At 51.5% G+C, this 16,706-nt stretch overlaps 1 protein-coding gene across 1 annotated transcript in view; it reads right to left on the reverse strand.

Annotated features, from left to right (window-relative positions):
• Positions 1 to 5,727, reverse strand: part of MMP24 (matrix metallopeptidase 24) — a 56,148-nt gene extending 50,421 nt beyond the window's left edge. Inside the window, exons 1-2 of the mRNA XM_054392134.1 lie at positions 5,629 to 5,727; positions 957 to 1,105 (exon numbers count right to left, since the gene is read on the reverse strand). Of these exons, the coding sequence (XP_054248109.1) occupies positions 957 to 1,105; positions 5,629 to 5,727 (248 nt within the window). The remainder of the gene's footprint in view (positions 1 to 956; positions 1,106 to 5,628) is intronic.
• Positions 5,728 to 16,706: the final 10,979 nt, after the last annotated feature.

The following is a 16,706-nucleotide window of genomic DNA, read 5'->3' on the forward strand; positions in this document are numbered from 1 at the left end:
GCATGAGAGGAGAGATGAAGAACTAGAGCACACTTTCAAAGGGTCTGCTAATGCAGTAAGGTCAAGGGAAAACTCTCAGGCAGGGCATAAGCAAGTTCTATTACTTGTGCTTTCTCTTTTAGCTCATCATGAGATGCTTCTTTTCCTAGAAAACGTTAGCAAAACCTTATCTGCATTCTGCTTTAGTTAAGAGATGCTCCCCTAGTCCAGACCAGGAGCAGGCAGATTTACCAATGCACAACATCCATGCAGTCAGAGGACAGGAAGCCAGCCCTGGTAAGGTAGCAGCACCAAACACCACTTCCACACCACACTTCCCACACCCTGAAGAGCAATCTAAAGGCCTCCAAAGAACACAGTCCCTCCAGCCTAGGTGATCTGTGACTGGTGCCATCAAGCCATGATCACAAACAACAACACACAGCAGAGAACATCTAATGCCCAACAAATGACAACTATTGACAGCTAAGCAGTCTTGACTGTAGTCTTCAAACTACAACAACGCTTCAGCCTAGAACTAGAGATCTTCCCAAATATCATCTTTGGAGCTCCACAACTCCAATTCATTAAGAAATACAGTAGAAGCCATTTCTAGACCCAGATTTTTACCTATATCCAGAGAGAGAGGGAAATAAATGAAACCCTGGATGTTCTCCTCTTGCAGAAGCTCACAGGATTCATGTTTTGCCTGCACACCAGCAGTGGGGACCCACAAATAAAGAATGACATTTAACAAGAGCTTCTGCTCACGCTCACAAACAGTGTTGTTAGCAAAAGGGAAAGGTGGAGCTGTCCACATGTTTTCATCAGGGATACCTTTTCATAATCAAGACTTCTCTGTCTGAGTCAGTCAAATGTACCCCTTGGGAGGGTTTCTTGTAGCTGGAATAATTACCCAGCTAATAAGACAACGTGCTAAGCAAGGGAAAGGCAAAATTAGCCTCTGTTCATCTTACTCAATGGTTGTCTGGTCCAAAACTCCTGTTACTGGGATCCCATAGAACTGCTGCATACTGGCAACTGCAGACTGCACAGCTTTTCCTGACTGTGAGGCAGACATTTGGCTGTCAGATGGAAGCAAGTAGCCATAAGTTTTTAACCAACCCTGAAAAAGAAAGAAACAGATGTAAGATGCCAGGGTCAGGTTTCAGCTTAACAGATCAGAGCATTTCCTCAGCAGCAAAAGTGATGAACTAGCCCCCCCCAAAAAACAACCATCTATTGTGTGGTTAGGTTTGGTAGTATCATCTGATCCTCAGGAAGGGCTGAAGACCTCTCCTGACACCACAATGCCAATTAAAACTGGCTGACATCCCTACTGAGTAACTGGAGAAGCTTTAGGTCTTTGGACTACCAGAAATCACAGAATGTCAGGGGCTGGAAGGGAGCTCAGAGATCACTCAGCCCAACCCCCCTGCCAAAGCAGGATCACCTATACCAGGCCACATCCAGGCAGGTCTTGAGTATCTCCAGAGAGGGAGACTCCACAACCCCCCTGGGCAGTCTGTTCCAGGGCTCTGTCACCCTCACAGGGAAAAAATTTTTCCTCCTGTTTCCATGGAACTTCCTCTGCCTCAGCTTCCACCACTGCCCCTTGTGCTGTCCTTGGGCATCACCCAGCAGAGCCTGGCTCCAGCCTCTGGGCACTCCCCCTGCACATCTTTATCCCCAGCAATGAGGTCACCCTCAGGCTCCTCCTCTCCAATCTGCAGAGCCCTCAGCTCCCTCAGGCTCTCCTCATGAGGAAGATGTTCCACTGCCTGCAGCATCTTTGTGGCTGTGTGCTGGACTCTCTCAAGCAGTTTCCTGAGGTCCTTCTTGACCTGAGGGGCCCAGAACTGGACACAATATTCCAGATGTGGCCTCAGCAGGGCAGAGCAGAGGGGGAGGAGAACCTCTCTTGACCTACTGACCACAGCCCTTCTAATACAACCAGGATACCAAGAAGTCCTGTCCTTGTTCCAGAGACTTCCTGTGCACTGTCAACTTTCCATCATGAGGCTTCTCAGTGCCCACAGCAGCACACTCCCAATAACACACTGTCCACCACCTACTGCTGCCTCCAGACTCCAAGAAAGCAGCTAAGTGCTCCAGGGAGAAAGACCTTGGAGTCCAGAGGACATCAAGTTCTGCATGGGACAGCAATGTACCCTGGTGGCCAAGGGGGCCAGTGTGATCCTGGGGTGCAGCAAGAAAAGTGTGGCCAGCAGGGCTAAGAAGGTTCTTCTTCCCCTGTATTCTGCCCTGCTGAGACCACAGCTGCAATCCTGTGTCCAGTTCTGGGCTCCCCAGTTCAAGAGAGACAGAGACCTGCTGGAGAGAGTCCAAGGGAGAGCCAGGAGGATGATTTGGGGACTTGAGCATCTCCCCTGTGAAGAGAGCCTGAGAGCCCTGGGGCTGTTTAGTGTGGAGAAGAGAAGGCTGAGAGGGATCTGATCAATGTCTCTCAATAGCTGAGGGGTGGGGGGCAAGGGGAGGGGGCCAGGCTCTTTTGGGTGGTGCACAGCAATAAAATAAAGGAACAGTGGATACAAACTGGAACAGAGAAGGTTTCACCTCAACAGGACGATAAACTTCTGTACAGTGAGGGTGACAGAGCCCTGGAGCAGGCTGCCCAGGGGGGTTGTGGAGTCTCCTTCTCTGGAGCCTTTCCAACCCCACCTGGATGCATTCCTGTGCAGACTACCCTAGGGGATCCTGCTTTTGGCGGGGGTTTGGACTGGATGATCTCTGGAGGTCCCTTCCTACCTCTAACATTCTGTAATTCTGTGAACAGGCCAGGGCAATCCCCACAAACGCTGGTTCAGCTCTACATTTGCACTGAGCATAGCAGTATTTCCCTAAAAACCTCCAACAAACACCAAAAATCCCACACTGAAAGTCTGAAGGGGCTCTGGTTGGATGGACTTCTCCTCTACTAACAGCAGACACCTAGCACATTGTTAGAATAGGAAAAGAGCCAACTCTCCTCAAGGAGCTTTGTCCCTTTTCCTTGCCTCCCTCCCAAAATGCAGCTTCAGCTAAAACCGCATCAGATTTGTCAAGATGCTAAGGACAGCAGTTGCAAAAACACCCGTTTAATTCAGGAGTGCATTTTTCCCTTCCCTTTCTCTCCCCACCCCCCAGCTCTGATATCACAATAAAACAGATTATTAATTCACCATTAAGTGCAAATGCCAATAAAGCTGAACAAAGACCTGCTTCAGAAACTTTGCACTGGGACTTCCTGCACACACCCCAGAGGTTCTTTCTTCTGCCCAATACCCTCAGGCCTCCCATTCAATACTTACACCAGGATTCCTATGGGAGACACACAGGTATCCTCTAAGCTCTCTCCAGCCACCAAGACAACTCATCTGACTGACAGGACACAGTCCTCAGCACACAAGTGCCAGACTGATGATGAATCATCTGCATGTGCTGCTCTGACACTGGCAGCCTGATTGCTCAGAGCAAGGGGAGAGGAGGGCATAGACAGAATCACAGAAGCAACCAGGTTGGAAGAGACCTCCAAGATCATCAAGTCCAACCAGTCACCCAACCCTATCTAACAACTAGACCGTGGCACTAAGTGCCTCATCCAGGCTTTTCTCAAACACCTCCAGGGATGTCAACCCCACCACCTCCCTGGGCAGCCTATCCCAAGGGCAATCTCTCTGTCTGTGAAGAACTTCTTGCTAAGATCAAACCTAAGCTTCCCCCTGCATAGCTTGAGACTGTGTCCTCTTGTTCTGGTGCTGGTTGTCTGGGAGCAGAGCCCAACCCCCACCTGGCTATGACCTCCCTTCAGGGAGTTGTAGACAGCAATGAGGTCTGCCCTGAGCCTCCTCTTCTCCAGGCTGAACACCCCCAGCTCCCTCAGCCTCTCCTCACAGGGATGTGCTCCAGACCCCTCCCCAGCCTTGTGCTCCAGACCCCTCCCCAGCCTTGTTGCCCTTCTCTGGACACCTTCCAGCAACTCAACATCTTTCTTGAATTGAGGAGCCCAGAACTGGACACAGTACTCAAGTTGTGACTAACCAGTGCTGAGTACAGGACAGACAAAGCACTGGAGCAGGCTGCCCAAAGAGGTTGTGGAGTCTCCTTCTCTGGACACATTCAAAACCCTCCTGGTTGCATTCCTGTGCAGACTACCCTGGATGATCCTGGAGGTCCCTTCCAACCTCTAATGTGCTGTGGTACTGTGATACTCTGAGGGGCACATTCTCCCCTAACATAATAGAGCAGCAGAAAGAGGGTTCAAGCCAAGAGGAGCACAAGAGAGACAACAATCTCCATTTCTTTGTGGCAACAGAAAGATACTAGAATGGATTTGCCCATGGCAGGGGGGTTGGAACTAGATGATCCTTGTGGTCCCTTCCAACCCTGACTGATTCTATGATTGGGACAAAAAAAAAAAACGTTGCTTCCAAAGCAGTAGAAAGAAGGTGTAAGACAGCATCTGGGTCAGGCATATTCATAGAAAGAGACTGGACACCACTTCGTAGTGTGGTTTGGGTTGGAAGGGACCAACCCCCCTGCCATGGGCAGGGACACCTCCCACCAGCCCAGGTTGCTCAGGACCTCATCCAGCCTGGCCTTGAACACCTCCATGGAGGAGGCATCCACAGCCTCTCATGGCAACCTGTTCCAGTGTCTCCCCTCCCTCACTGGAAAGAATTTTTTCCTAATCTCCAGTCTAAATCTGCCCTCCTCAAGCTTCAATCCATTGTCCCTAGTCCTGTCACTCTCAGCCCTTGTCACAAGTCCCTCCCCAGCTCTCCTGGAGCCCCTTCATGTACTGGAAGGCTGCTCTGAGGTCTCCCCAGAGCCTTCTCCACACTGAACAGTTCCAACTCCCTCAGCCTGTCCCCACAGGGGACATATTAAAGTTCACCAAATAAATGGCCACGCAGCGTATGCAACAGAGACATCACCCAGGGCTCAAGACAGAGCCGAGCTGCAGAGCTGTTTGGAGACCAGACCTCTTCTACCACTGCCTTCAGCTCTGGTGTTGGCCTCTGACAAACACGGAGTGCTGGAACACACAGCCCTTCAGCCTGACCAAAACAAGCTGTCCTTGAGCAGCAAGGGCAGGGCACATTAGCCACTCCAGCTCTGAGGGAGGCTGCTCTCACCTCTTCCCTTTCCCTCTAGGCCAGGCTTGGCCGCGACAGCGAGGACACCACTCAGTGCCCGCACAGGCACCGAAAGAAGCTGCTCCTGGACGGCTGTTGACAAAGCGCACACAGGACGGGCACGGCTGCCCTCGCCTGTCAGCTCCCAGCCTGCTCAGGCACAGAGCAGCTGTCAGCCACCGTGGCCGCACACCTGAGCCCAGCCCAGCAGCCACCAAGCCCGGCCGCTTCGGAGAGCGGCAGGACGAGGAGGGCCTACAGCAAACGCAGGAAGGCTCCCGGCGGGCAGCAGCGCCCAGGCACGGCGACAGGGATGAAGCCGGGCGCCGGGAAGCCCGGGAGAGCTCGGGGAGCCCAGCCTTGCAGCCAGCAGCGCGCACAAACCGGCCCCGGGCTCCCCATCCCCGACACCCCCCTCCTCCCAGCTACGGCACCACCGGCCCGGCCGCCCCACAGAGCCGTCCGGCCCAGACACCCTCGCCCCGGCCCCGGGCTCCCCTCCCGCACCTACCCGGCCGGCGCTGGCGTCGTCGGCGGCGCGGACCAGGGCGCAAAGCAGCGGCAGCAGGGAGCCCGCCGCGGCTAGGCTCGGACGCCGCCTCAGCGCCATGGCAGCGCGGCGGGGTCCGGCCACCGCTCCGGCCCGGCGGCGGCGGCTGCGCGCAGCAGCCGGAACGGGAAGCAGCCACCGCCCCGTCGCTTCCTGCCCCGGGCCGGTCCGAGCTGAGCCGAGCCGGGCCGAGCGCGTCCAGCCAAAGCCTATGGCGCGGCCCCCAGGAGCCGCACCCGGCTGGCGGGAGGGCTGAGATCGGGGCAGCAGCAGCCCCACGGCACCGTCCCTTCCCTCAGGGTTTTTTTCCACGCAGCCACCCCTAGCTGCTGGCAGAGATCTCGGAGGGCTTGCAGCAGCCCCGAGGCCTTTCTCTGCTGAGACGCTTCTGGCGCCACGGGGTTTTGTCCTGTTCGTGAAGCGCCCCCAAGGCAGCCTGGCGTTGGCTTCGGCTGCAGCCCGAAGGTGTTCGGCAGGCGGCTGCAGGAGGCCCGCATGTGTGCACCTTAAGAGCCCCAGGGGCAGAGGAAAATGGGGCTGGCAGGTTGGTGGCTACTGGTCCTGCCCTGAAGCTGCCCCGCTCTGAAAGGAGGTGGCACACTTCTGAGATAGGTGTCCAAGGGGAGGCACGGAGAAGCCCGGGAAGGGTTTGCCACTGGTTGGAGAGGAGACCCCTGGGTGTGCTCGGAGAGCTTATCAAGAAGCACACAGGCTTTGTGAGAGCTGGGAACTGAAAATCACAGAACGCACGGGGTTGGAAGGGACCCTCAAAATTGTCATCTTGCCCACCCTGCTGCAGTCGACAGGGACATCTCCAGCTAGATCAGATTGCTCAGGGCCCTAGAAATTCTGGCTTTGAATGTCTCCAGGGATGGGACCTCCACCACATCCCTGAGCAACCTGTTCCAGGATTTCACCGCTTACTGTGAAGAACTTCCTCCTGATGTCCAACCCAAATCCACCCTGCTCCAGTTTCAAACTGTTGCCTCTGAATCATAGAATCTTAGGACTGTTTACACTGAAAGAGAAATTAAGATCATTGTGCCCAGCTGGCTAATACCCAGCACTGCCAAGTACACCACTATGCCAATACAGCTTTAAAATTAACAATGAATAGATTGGCAATTCAAATCTTGGGTCTGTGTAGAGATTTTGATGCCTGGCTTGTTCCATAGGTCTGTGCCTGAAGGCAGTAGGTGTTCCTCCATGCAGTCTTCCAAAAAACTTACTATATCTGCTGAGTGTGAAAGGGAAATTCTCCTAAAGCCCTAGTAAGACATAATGCATAGAGCTGTTCTGAATGGAGTTCGTCAGGGCCTGCAGACTGCGAGATAATGCAGATACTCACAGCAAGAGTAACTTGATGCTCTACAGGAAGTCATAATCAAACTAATAATAATTATTAAGCTTTGGGTTCCACTATAGGCCTACAGGATCCTGATTGCTCTGAGTCCCCTCTCTGGAAGAGTTCAAGGTCAGGCTGGATGGGGCTTTGAGCAGCTTGATCTAGTGGTGATACAACAAGGGGCAATGGTTTGAAACTGGAGCAGGGCAGATTGAGGTTGGGCATAGAAGGATGTTCTGCACAATGAGGCTGGTGAGACACTGGAACAGGTTATCCAGGGAAGCGGTTGAAGCCACATCCCTGGCTGGAGATACTCAAGATCAGGAGGTATCCCTGCTGCCTACAGGGCAGTTGGACCAGATGACTTTTGAGGGTCCCTTCCAACCCAATGCAATCTGAACCTGAGAAGCTGCCCCTGCCCATGGCAGGGGGTTTGGAACTAAATGATCTTTAAGGTCCCTTCTAATCCAAAGCATTCTATGATCATTTTGTCCCCCGTGTGGGGTCATCTACCCAATGTGCAACAGCCAATGCACACACAGAGTGGATGCATTTTACTTACATCTGCACAAAGCTGGGAGCATTCCACAGGTCTAACTCTACCTGTTTACTCCCTGTACACTTCTGGCTAGACAAACTCCTCCTGCCTCTGCATATTTATTGTTATTCTACTTCTTGACTGGTTTACAACTTCTTTACCTTCAAGTAAAGCAATAGCAGTTACAAAACCATGCTCTGAGAAGGGTGGTGGTGTAGGCAAGGGGCTTCTCTCAAGGGGTAGGTGACTTAGTGTCATAACATGCTAATGAGTAAAGTTCACTCCTTAGGAACTTAAGTTGCAAGAGATTAACTTCATCACAGTTTGCTGATGAAAGTTGCTGTTGACAAGTTCTTGTTTCTTTATGTCTTGCTGTCCTTGGTGTCTTCTTGGAGGAAGATAGCAACCTTTAACACTTTTTGAGAAGGCTATCTTTTGTCTTTGAGTTGGAAAGAAGGTAAACACCTTGTAACTGAAGAGAAAGACTAGGCAGAGGTTCACTGGATATGTTGAGAAGCTTGTTTGTCAGTAGTAACCTATTGTATGCTTTGCTTGGACCCATGTCAGTGATAGGATAGCCAATGGGGATGTGACAGCTCTGTATTAGAAAAGTAGATAAGTTGATTATGTAACACAGTAGTAAGCTTTTTGCTTAGGTTTTGCTTTTGCTTAGTGCTTTGCTTAATTGCTTAGGTGTAACAGTGTGAGAGCTGAAATCCCCTTCCCACACTGACAATAACCAGGCTAGCTCAGTCTGGAAGCAAACGAAAGCTGTACTTACAAGCAAAACTATAATCCATGATGAAATGCAATGAACATGTACAAACAGGCACTATTCACAACATTTACAAATGTGTACAATCAACAGAAAAAGCACAACCAAGCCCCCTTTGCTTCCCCCACGGGGCCTCCCCCCCAGCCAGAAGGAATCCCCCCAGAGCATCTAAGGGCATAATTCTAGCTTCACCCTTTCTATAAGGTAAAGCAGGTTGCTGACAAGTGTGCCCATTGGCCAGATCCAGCCTCAAGAAATCTATAAGTATTCCCCTCTTGTTTACCAACTTGCTCTCTCCTTTTGCTTTCTCTCACTTTGCTCGAGCTACGTAAACTCGCAGCACCCCTAAGTGTTCTCACTCCCACGTGCAAGCATACTAAGGCCTCTGCACCACGGAAAGAAGCCAGCTCCCCGAGCTGCTCGAGGAACCAGCAAAGGAGATCCCTTCGCTGAAACTACGAAAGCTAGTGTCGCAAGACCAGTCACATCTTCGAGAGGACTGGAACCCCGAGAGTAAGCTTTAGCCCAGAGGGGGAAGGACTAACCCAAGCTAGGCAGTCCAGCTGACAAGCAGCAACACACTTTGCCTGACCCCTGCTGTTGGTGAGAGATAAGAGGAGCCACTGTTGCTGCTCCGCAGCCCTGAGTCGTCAGGGTAAAGTAACCCAGGATTTCCCTGAGAAAGAGAAAGACACCCTCTCCTTTGAGTCAAGCCAAGGACTGCTTCATAACCTTAAATGGGAAGCAGTCACCAAGATCAGCATAGTCAGCTCACTTCGAGCCAAGCAAAGGGGAATCACCGCATAACCACACCCCTTCCCCAAAGCCCATCTCCAGGATCGGAGACAGCCGACCCCACCTACTGGGAACCATCACCCCAACCGCAACGGCCGATCCTGAAGGACCCAGCCCCGCCACACAGGACCACTCCTCCGGACCGGCCCTGCCAGGCCGGCTCTTTTCAGGGAGCCGCACTGATCCTGCCAGCCCCCGCCTGCTGCAGCTGCGCCATGGGACCATCCCTGCCAAGGAAAGTCGCCCCTCCCATAGCGGCGGGAGGAGAAAGCAATCCTTGTCCCACCCGTGGAGGCAGGAGGAGAAAGTTACCAGCTGGAACAGGCCAGCCCAGGCCGACAGACAGCGAGCAGCCAGAGTAATCCAGCAACTTGCCTCGCTACAAAGAAAGACACACTGTCTTTTCACGTGTGCGACACTCAGTAACATCTAGTTCAGAGCGCCCGCGCCTAGCCGAGTGGTATTCCAGCCTGAATTGCCTCTTGGTAACATCGTAAATGTCTTTGGCCGTAGTTACAGCCTCCAAGCGTCTTGTCGAGTCTCCATCTAGCGGACAAGCGGCAGAACTGCACCTTTCGTTCCCTTAATCGAAACGAATTATGTAAATATTCCAGTCGGGTCAAATTGTATAGACTAAAGCAGTTATGGAATATATTTTTACAACCATGCATTAGAGTTAATATATATATAAAGTTTATTAAAATTATTAATACCCTATTAATCAACAATAGTTTTTATAATTCAGATTTCATAATTCATAAGTTAATAACCATCCTCCATCCTGTTCACCACACTGGTTTGTTGGGTTTTCGTTTGTTAGTTTCTTTTTCCTGTATTTCACTGTGCTGCTTCTGCAGATAGGCTAAGCTAAGGTAATCATGCATTGTATTATTAATTAGATTAGCTAAGGTAATTATGGATGGTATTGTTAGATTAATTAGATTATTAGCTAAGGTAATTATGCATTGTAAACATGAGATATCATAATCACATTAAACTCTTATCTCTTTGGCTCAACCCTGAGCTTTTTATGTTACTTTTCCCCACCCTTCTGTGCTGGGGGAGCAGGCAGGTTTGCCCTTGTGCTAAACCATGACAGCTGGATGAAGCTTTGAGCAGCTGAGTCTAGCTGAGAGGCATCCCTCATGGCAGGGAGGTTGGAGTAGATGATCTCTAGGGTCTCTTCCAGCCTGAGTGATTCTATGATCATCAACACTTCAGGAAGAAAAAGAAAGTCTACTGACTATGAAAGAGGGGGCAGGCAACTCAGGAAGAGTACAAGGTTCTTGCAGGGAGATGTAGGCAGAGAATGAGAAAGGCCAGAGTTCAACTAGAACTCAGTCTGGCCAGTGACATTAGAGGGAATAAAAAGAGCTTTTATAAGGATGTTAACAGGAAAAGAAGAGCTGGGGAGAACCTCCACTCACTGCTGGATGTAGGAGGGAACCGGTGACCAAGGGCAAGGCAAAGGCTGAGCTGCTGAACAGCTGCTGTCTCAATGGACAGTGATACCAGCTGCTCCTTGAGAGTTCAGCCCCTGGAACTGGATGGGGAGCAGAAAGCAGCTCCCACAACCCAGGAGGAAACAATCATCATCCTATTGTGCCACTCAGGTGTGCACAAGTCTGTAGGACCAGATGGGATCCACCCAAGGGTACTTCAGGAGCTGGCAGCTGTGCTCACAGCAAGCTGCTCACCATTATTTGTCACCAGTCCTGGCTAACCTGGGAGGTCCCAGCTGAGTGGAGGCCAGCAAATGTGACACCATCTACAAGAAGGGCTGGAAGGATGACCCAGGGAGCTGCAGGCCTGGCAGTCTGACCTCAGTGTCAGGGAAGGTCATGGAGCAGGGCACCCTGAGTGCCATTGCATGGCACTTAAAAGGCAAGGAGGAGATCAGGCCCAGGCAGCAAGGGATTATGAAAGGCAGCTCCTGCCTGACTAACCTCATCTCCTCCTACAGCAAGGTGAGCTGCCTAGGGGATGAGGGCAGGGCTGTGGACATTGTCTGCCTGGACTTCAGCGAAGCCTTTGACACTGCCTCCCATAGCATTCTCCTGCAGAAGCTCCTGGCACAAGGCTTGGCTCAGTGCCCTCTGCCCTGGATCAAAACCTGGCTAATGGCCAAGCCCAATGAGCTGAACCTCATTGGTGCCAGTCACCAGGGGTGTCCCCAGGGCTCAGTTCTGGGGATTGTCCTCTTTAATCTCTTCAGCAATGATCTGGGCGAGGGCATTGAGGCTGCCTCAGTGAGTCTGCAGATGGCACCAAGCTGGGTGGCTGTGTCCATCTGTTGGAGGCTAGGGAAGCTTTACAGCATGGTCTGGACAGGTGAGAGCCATGGACCAAGGCTCTTTGGGTGAAGTTCAACAAGGCCAAGGGCCAGATCCTGCATCTGGGTCACAACAACCCCATGGGGAGCTGCAGACCTGGGGATGTGTGGTTGGAAAGCTGCAGCTGGGAGAGGGAGCTGGGGGTGGTGGTTGGCAGGCACTGACCATGAGCCAGCAGTGCCCAGGGGGCCAAGAAGGCCAAAGGCATCCTGGCTGGCATCAGAAGCAGGGAGGGCAGCAGGGCCAGGAGGTGCCCATCCCCCTGTGCTCAGCACTGGGGAGGCCACAGCTCGAGTGCTGTGCTCAGCTCTGGGCCCTCCCTGCAGGAAGGACATTGAGGGGCTGGAGCCTGTCCAGAGCAGGGCAAGGAGGCTGGAGAAGGGCCTGGAGCCCCTGGGCTAGAGGAGGGGCTGAGGGAGCTGGGGGTGTTGAGGCTGGAGAAGAGGAGGCTGAGGGAGACCTCATTGCTCTCTGCAGCTCCCTGAAGGGAGGTTGGGGTGAGAAGGGCACAGCCTCTGCTGCTTGGTGGCAAGGGACAGGAGCAGAGGCAATGGTTCCATGCTGCCCCAGGGGAGGTTCAGGCTGGATCTCAGGAAATTTATTCACGAAAGAGGTTCTCAAATATAACATTTGCAGTTTTCAATCTGAGCATTTTCTGGTCCAAAAAGAGCAGAGTGAAACATTCCAGGCTATAAGCTAAAGACGCCAGCCCCAAATTCCTTTGAGCTGTGAGGGAGCTGCAGGGAGACTGTGGTGGGTTGAAATTCCTCCCACCTAAAACCAGTACAGAGACTAAGAATAGAACAGAGAATTTGGGGCTGTCACTTCCAGTGGCCAAGCTGGAGCTATCTTGTGGAGAAGGCAGGGGAATATATCTCCCTCTCCCTGCCTGGGATGGATGTAGGTTTTATTATGCACGCTCCCAAGGCTCCTGTCCACACTATGTGAGCTCTGTAGTACTGCTAATCAACATCACTGGCATGTGATGGGCTTTGTGGAACCTGGTCTCATCATGGCTTAAAAGCAGGCAAGCTGGGTGCTCTGAAACCAGGATAGTTCATAAGGCATGGATCTGTGAGAGCTAGATCAAAACCATCATCAGCAGAGCATAGAGTAAAGAAAAGCCTCTCCTCTGGCACAAAAACTTCCTGCTCCAGTTGAGGAAGCAGCAAAAAAAAATGAGAGAATCTGCCTGTGGCAGAAGGATCTGAGGAACCTCTTCCCTCAAAAGATAGCCCTGAGGGGAAATGGGCTGAGATTGACAATGGTCTGAGGATGACAATCCTGCTTTGGCAGGGGGGGTGGACTCAGGGATCTCTGGGGGTCCCTTCCAACCTCTAATGTTTGGATTTAAATGTAAATCCAAAAAGCATAAAGCCAGAAGCACTCTCTTCCTCTGAAAAAAAGGTCACTTGACTGCTACAGCAAGGAAGGAGGGGAAGAACAAGAACAACATCTACCTGCAGCTGCTGTTTGAAGCATGGAGGATACCAGAAAACAGGTGAAAGCAGAGCTGCATTGTGTCCAGCAGATGTACTGAGCAAAGAGGAACAGGAACAGCAAGAGATGCCTCAAGGGTTTCTGGAAACACTGTGTGAACAAAGCAGGGCTGGAAAATCCACTTCCCAAGGAGGACTCCAGTATGAGAACCAAGAAAGGAGATGGTTCCACACATTGAATTGTGTGGAACCTGAGATGACACGAATGATGCAGAATAAAGGATGGAGTTTGTACTGAGCTGCAGTTAGGTCTATACCACAGAAGGGGTTTGGCTACTGCTGAGCACCCAGGCTGTGCTTTTCCAACATTCCTCTGGCCCAACAGTATGCTGAGGGGTAGGCAAGATCTTGGGAGGGGACATAGCCAGTCCAGCTGACCCAAACTGACCAAAGGGTGCTCCATGCCATAGGACGCCAGGTCAGACACAAAAGCTGAGTGAAAGAAGGCAGTGTGGCTGTCGTGAAGGCATCACATGCCCAGAATTATGCCCCCTGATACCAGCTAACTTGTCCCAACATCTTCTGGGAAGTCCCCCTTCCACCCTCCTTTCAGGAAGGGAAGACAAAAGGCTCACGTGCCTGCCTGTCTCCTAAGGGGCAAACAAGGAAAAAACACCACAAAACCAAACCAAAACAAAAAACCTCTCAATAACATCTCCGATCTCAAGGTCTCTTGCCAGCAGGTACCTACCATGGTAACAACTCGGACAAAGGGTGTTAAACATGCAGTAGGTTCCCAGACTGAGTCTCTCTGCAAGCATGCTGGTGTTCAGGCTTCTAGCTGCAGTGAGTGTTCGAGCCTGGCACTTGGTGTGGAGGGTGAAGGAGACACCTGTGTCAGGTGTGACCAGGTGAATTGTCTCTTAAATTTGGTAGCTGAGCTGAAGGATGAAGTGGCTGAGCTGAAAGCGGAGGTAGCAAGGCTCAGGACCATACGAGAATGTGAAAGGGAGTTGGATATGTTAGAACAGGCTTTGAAACCCTCTCCAGTTGAGGGGAGCAGTGGAGGGTGGATACAGGTCCCTGTCAGGGGAAGCAAAGGGAATGCACCCCGACCCTCTTCCCCTCCCCCGCTGCCCTTGAGCAATAACTATGAGACTCTGCAGGCTGAGGGCAATGTGGATGAGAGTATTGTAGAGGAACCAATCAAGGAGATGCCAAAGACGAAGCAGCCCCCCCAAACCTTAAGGACCAGTGCTACAAAGAAAAAGAGAAAGGCTATAGTTATTGGAGACTCTCTTGAGGGGAACAGAGGGACCCATATGTCATCCTGACCCATCCCATAGGGAGGTGTGCTGCCTACCTGGGGCCCGGGTGAGGGACATCACCCAGAGGTTACCTAAACTAATCCAGCCCTCTGACTATTACCCATTGCTGGTAATCCAGGCTGGAAGTGAAGAAATTGAAAAGAGCAGCACCAGGAAGATTAAAAAGGAGTTTAAGGCCCTTGGGAACTCGATTGACAGGGCAGGAGCTCAAGTGGTGTTCTGCTCAGTTCCCTCAGCAGCTGTGGTGTACACTGAGAGGAACAGGAAAACCCACACCATCAACAGTTGGCTTAGGAGATGGTGCCAGCAGAGGAATTTTGGCTTCTTTGAGCACAGGGCAACTCTTACTGCACCTGACCTGCTGGACCAAGTTGGGTTGAATTTATCTAGAAAGGGTAAGAGGGTGCTGGCACTGGGGTTGGCAGGACTCATTGGGAGGGCTTTAAACTAGGTCTGAAGGGGGTGGGTGAGGAAACCAGTCTCCCTGGAGAGGAGGGAGGACCACACAAACTGGTGAAATCAGCAGCCCAGCTGAAGTGCATGTACACCTATGCACACAGTATGGGCAACAAACAAGATGAACTGGAACTCTTGGTTCACCAGGAGAACTATGATGTAGTTGCCATCACAGAAACATGGTGGGACGATTCTCACAATTGGAGTACTGCACTGGGGGGTTATAAGCTCTTTAGGAGAGACAGGCAAGGGAGAAGAGGAGGAGGGGTGGCCCTGTATATTAGGGAATCCTTTGATGCCTCAGAACTTGAGGTTAAGAATGAAAGGGTTGAATGCTTGTGGGTTAAAATCAGAGGGAGGCCACACAAAACTGACATCCTGGTTGGAGTCTGTTATAGACCACCCAACCAGGACGAGGAGGCCAATGAGATATTCTATAAGCAGCTGGAAGCTGTCTCAAGATCATCAGACCTTGTCCTTGTGGGGGACTTTAACCTACCAGACATCTGCTGGGAACTTAATTCAGCAGAGAGGAGACAGTCCAGAAGGTTCCTAGAGTGCATGGATGACAACTTCCTGATGCAGCTCTTAGGTGAACCTACCAGGGGCAAGGCTCTGCTTGATCTGCTGTTCTCAAATAGAGAAGGGCTGGTGGGAGATGTGATGGTTGGAGGCTGTCTAGGGTGCAGCGACCATGAGATAGTGGAGTTTTCAATATGCAGGGAAATAGGGAGGAGCAGTAACAGAACCCTCACTTTGGACTTTCGGAGGGCAAGCTTCAGGTTGTTCAGGCAACTTATTCGGAAAGTTCCCTGGGTAACAGCCCTTAAGAAGAAAGGGGTCCAGGATGGTTGGACCTACTTCCAACAGGAGCTCCTAAAGGCACAGGAACTGGCAGTTCCCACATGCCGTAAGACGAGCCGGCGGGGAAGACGACCGGCCTGGATGAGCAAGCAGCTCCTGAAGGATTTAAGGGAAAAAAAGAGGGTTTATCGCCTTTGGAAAGGGGGGGAGGCAACTAGTGATATGTTTAAGGATGTTGCTAGATAATGTAGAAGAAAAATTAGAGAGGCAAAAGCACAGTTAGAAATTAAACTGGCCGCTTCTGTGAAAGACAACAAAAAGCATTTTTATAAATATATTAATGCTAAAAAGAGGGGCAAGAGGAGCCCCCACTCTTTATTGGACGTGGAGGGTAACATTGTAACTAAGGATGAGGAGAAGGCTGAGATTCTAAATACCTTCTTTGCCTCCATTTTTAACAGTAAGGCAGGAGGACTTCAGGATAACTGGCCTCCTGAGCTGGTTGATGGGGTCAAGGAGCAGTGTTGTACTCCTGAAATCCATGTGGAATTAGTTCGAGACTTGTTGAGTCACTTGGATATTCACAAGTCCATGGGACCTGATGGGATTCATCCTAGGGTGCTGAAAGAGCTGGCAGATGAGCAGGCCAAGCCTCTGTCCATCATTTTCCACCAGTCCTGGCTCACTGGAGAGGTCCCAGAAGACTGGAAACTGGCCAATGTGACGCCCATCCACAAGAAGGGATGGACAAAAGAACCTGGGAACTACAGGCCTGTCAGCCTGACCTCAGTGCCGGGGAAAATCATGGAGCAGATTGTCTTGGGGGCAATCACTGCATACCTGAAGGATAGCCAAGGAATCAGGCCCAGCCAACATGGATTTAGGAAGGGCAGGTCCTGCCTTACCAACCTGATCTCCTTCTATGATCAGGTGACCAGCCTGGTGGATGTGGGGCATCTAAGGGCATAATTCTAGCATCACCTTTCTATAGGTGGAAGCAGGTTGTTGGCAAGTGTGCCCATTGGCTAAGTCCAGCCTCGAGTGTCCATAAGTATTGCCCCATTTTGGTGCCACGTTGCTCTCTCCTTTTGCTTTCACCCATCATGCAACTCACGATTGTGTAAGCTATAAGCCTTTCACGCAAGTGTAATGGAAGCCTCTGTGAACATGGAAGCCAACCCATGGAGTGTGCATTGAGGACCCGCAAAGGATGACCCCGTCGCCAG

The sequence above is a fragment of the Indicator indicator genome, chromosome 24 (genome assembly GCF_027791375.1).
Source record: "Indicator indicator isolate 239-I01 chromosome 24, UM_Iind_1.1, whole genome shotgun sequence".
NCBI lineage: Eukaryota > Metazoa > Chordata > Aves > Piciformes > Indicatoridae > Indicator > Indicator indicator.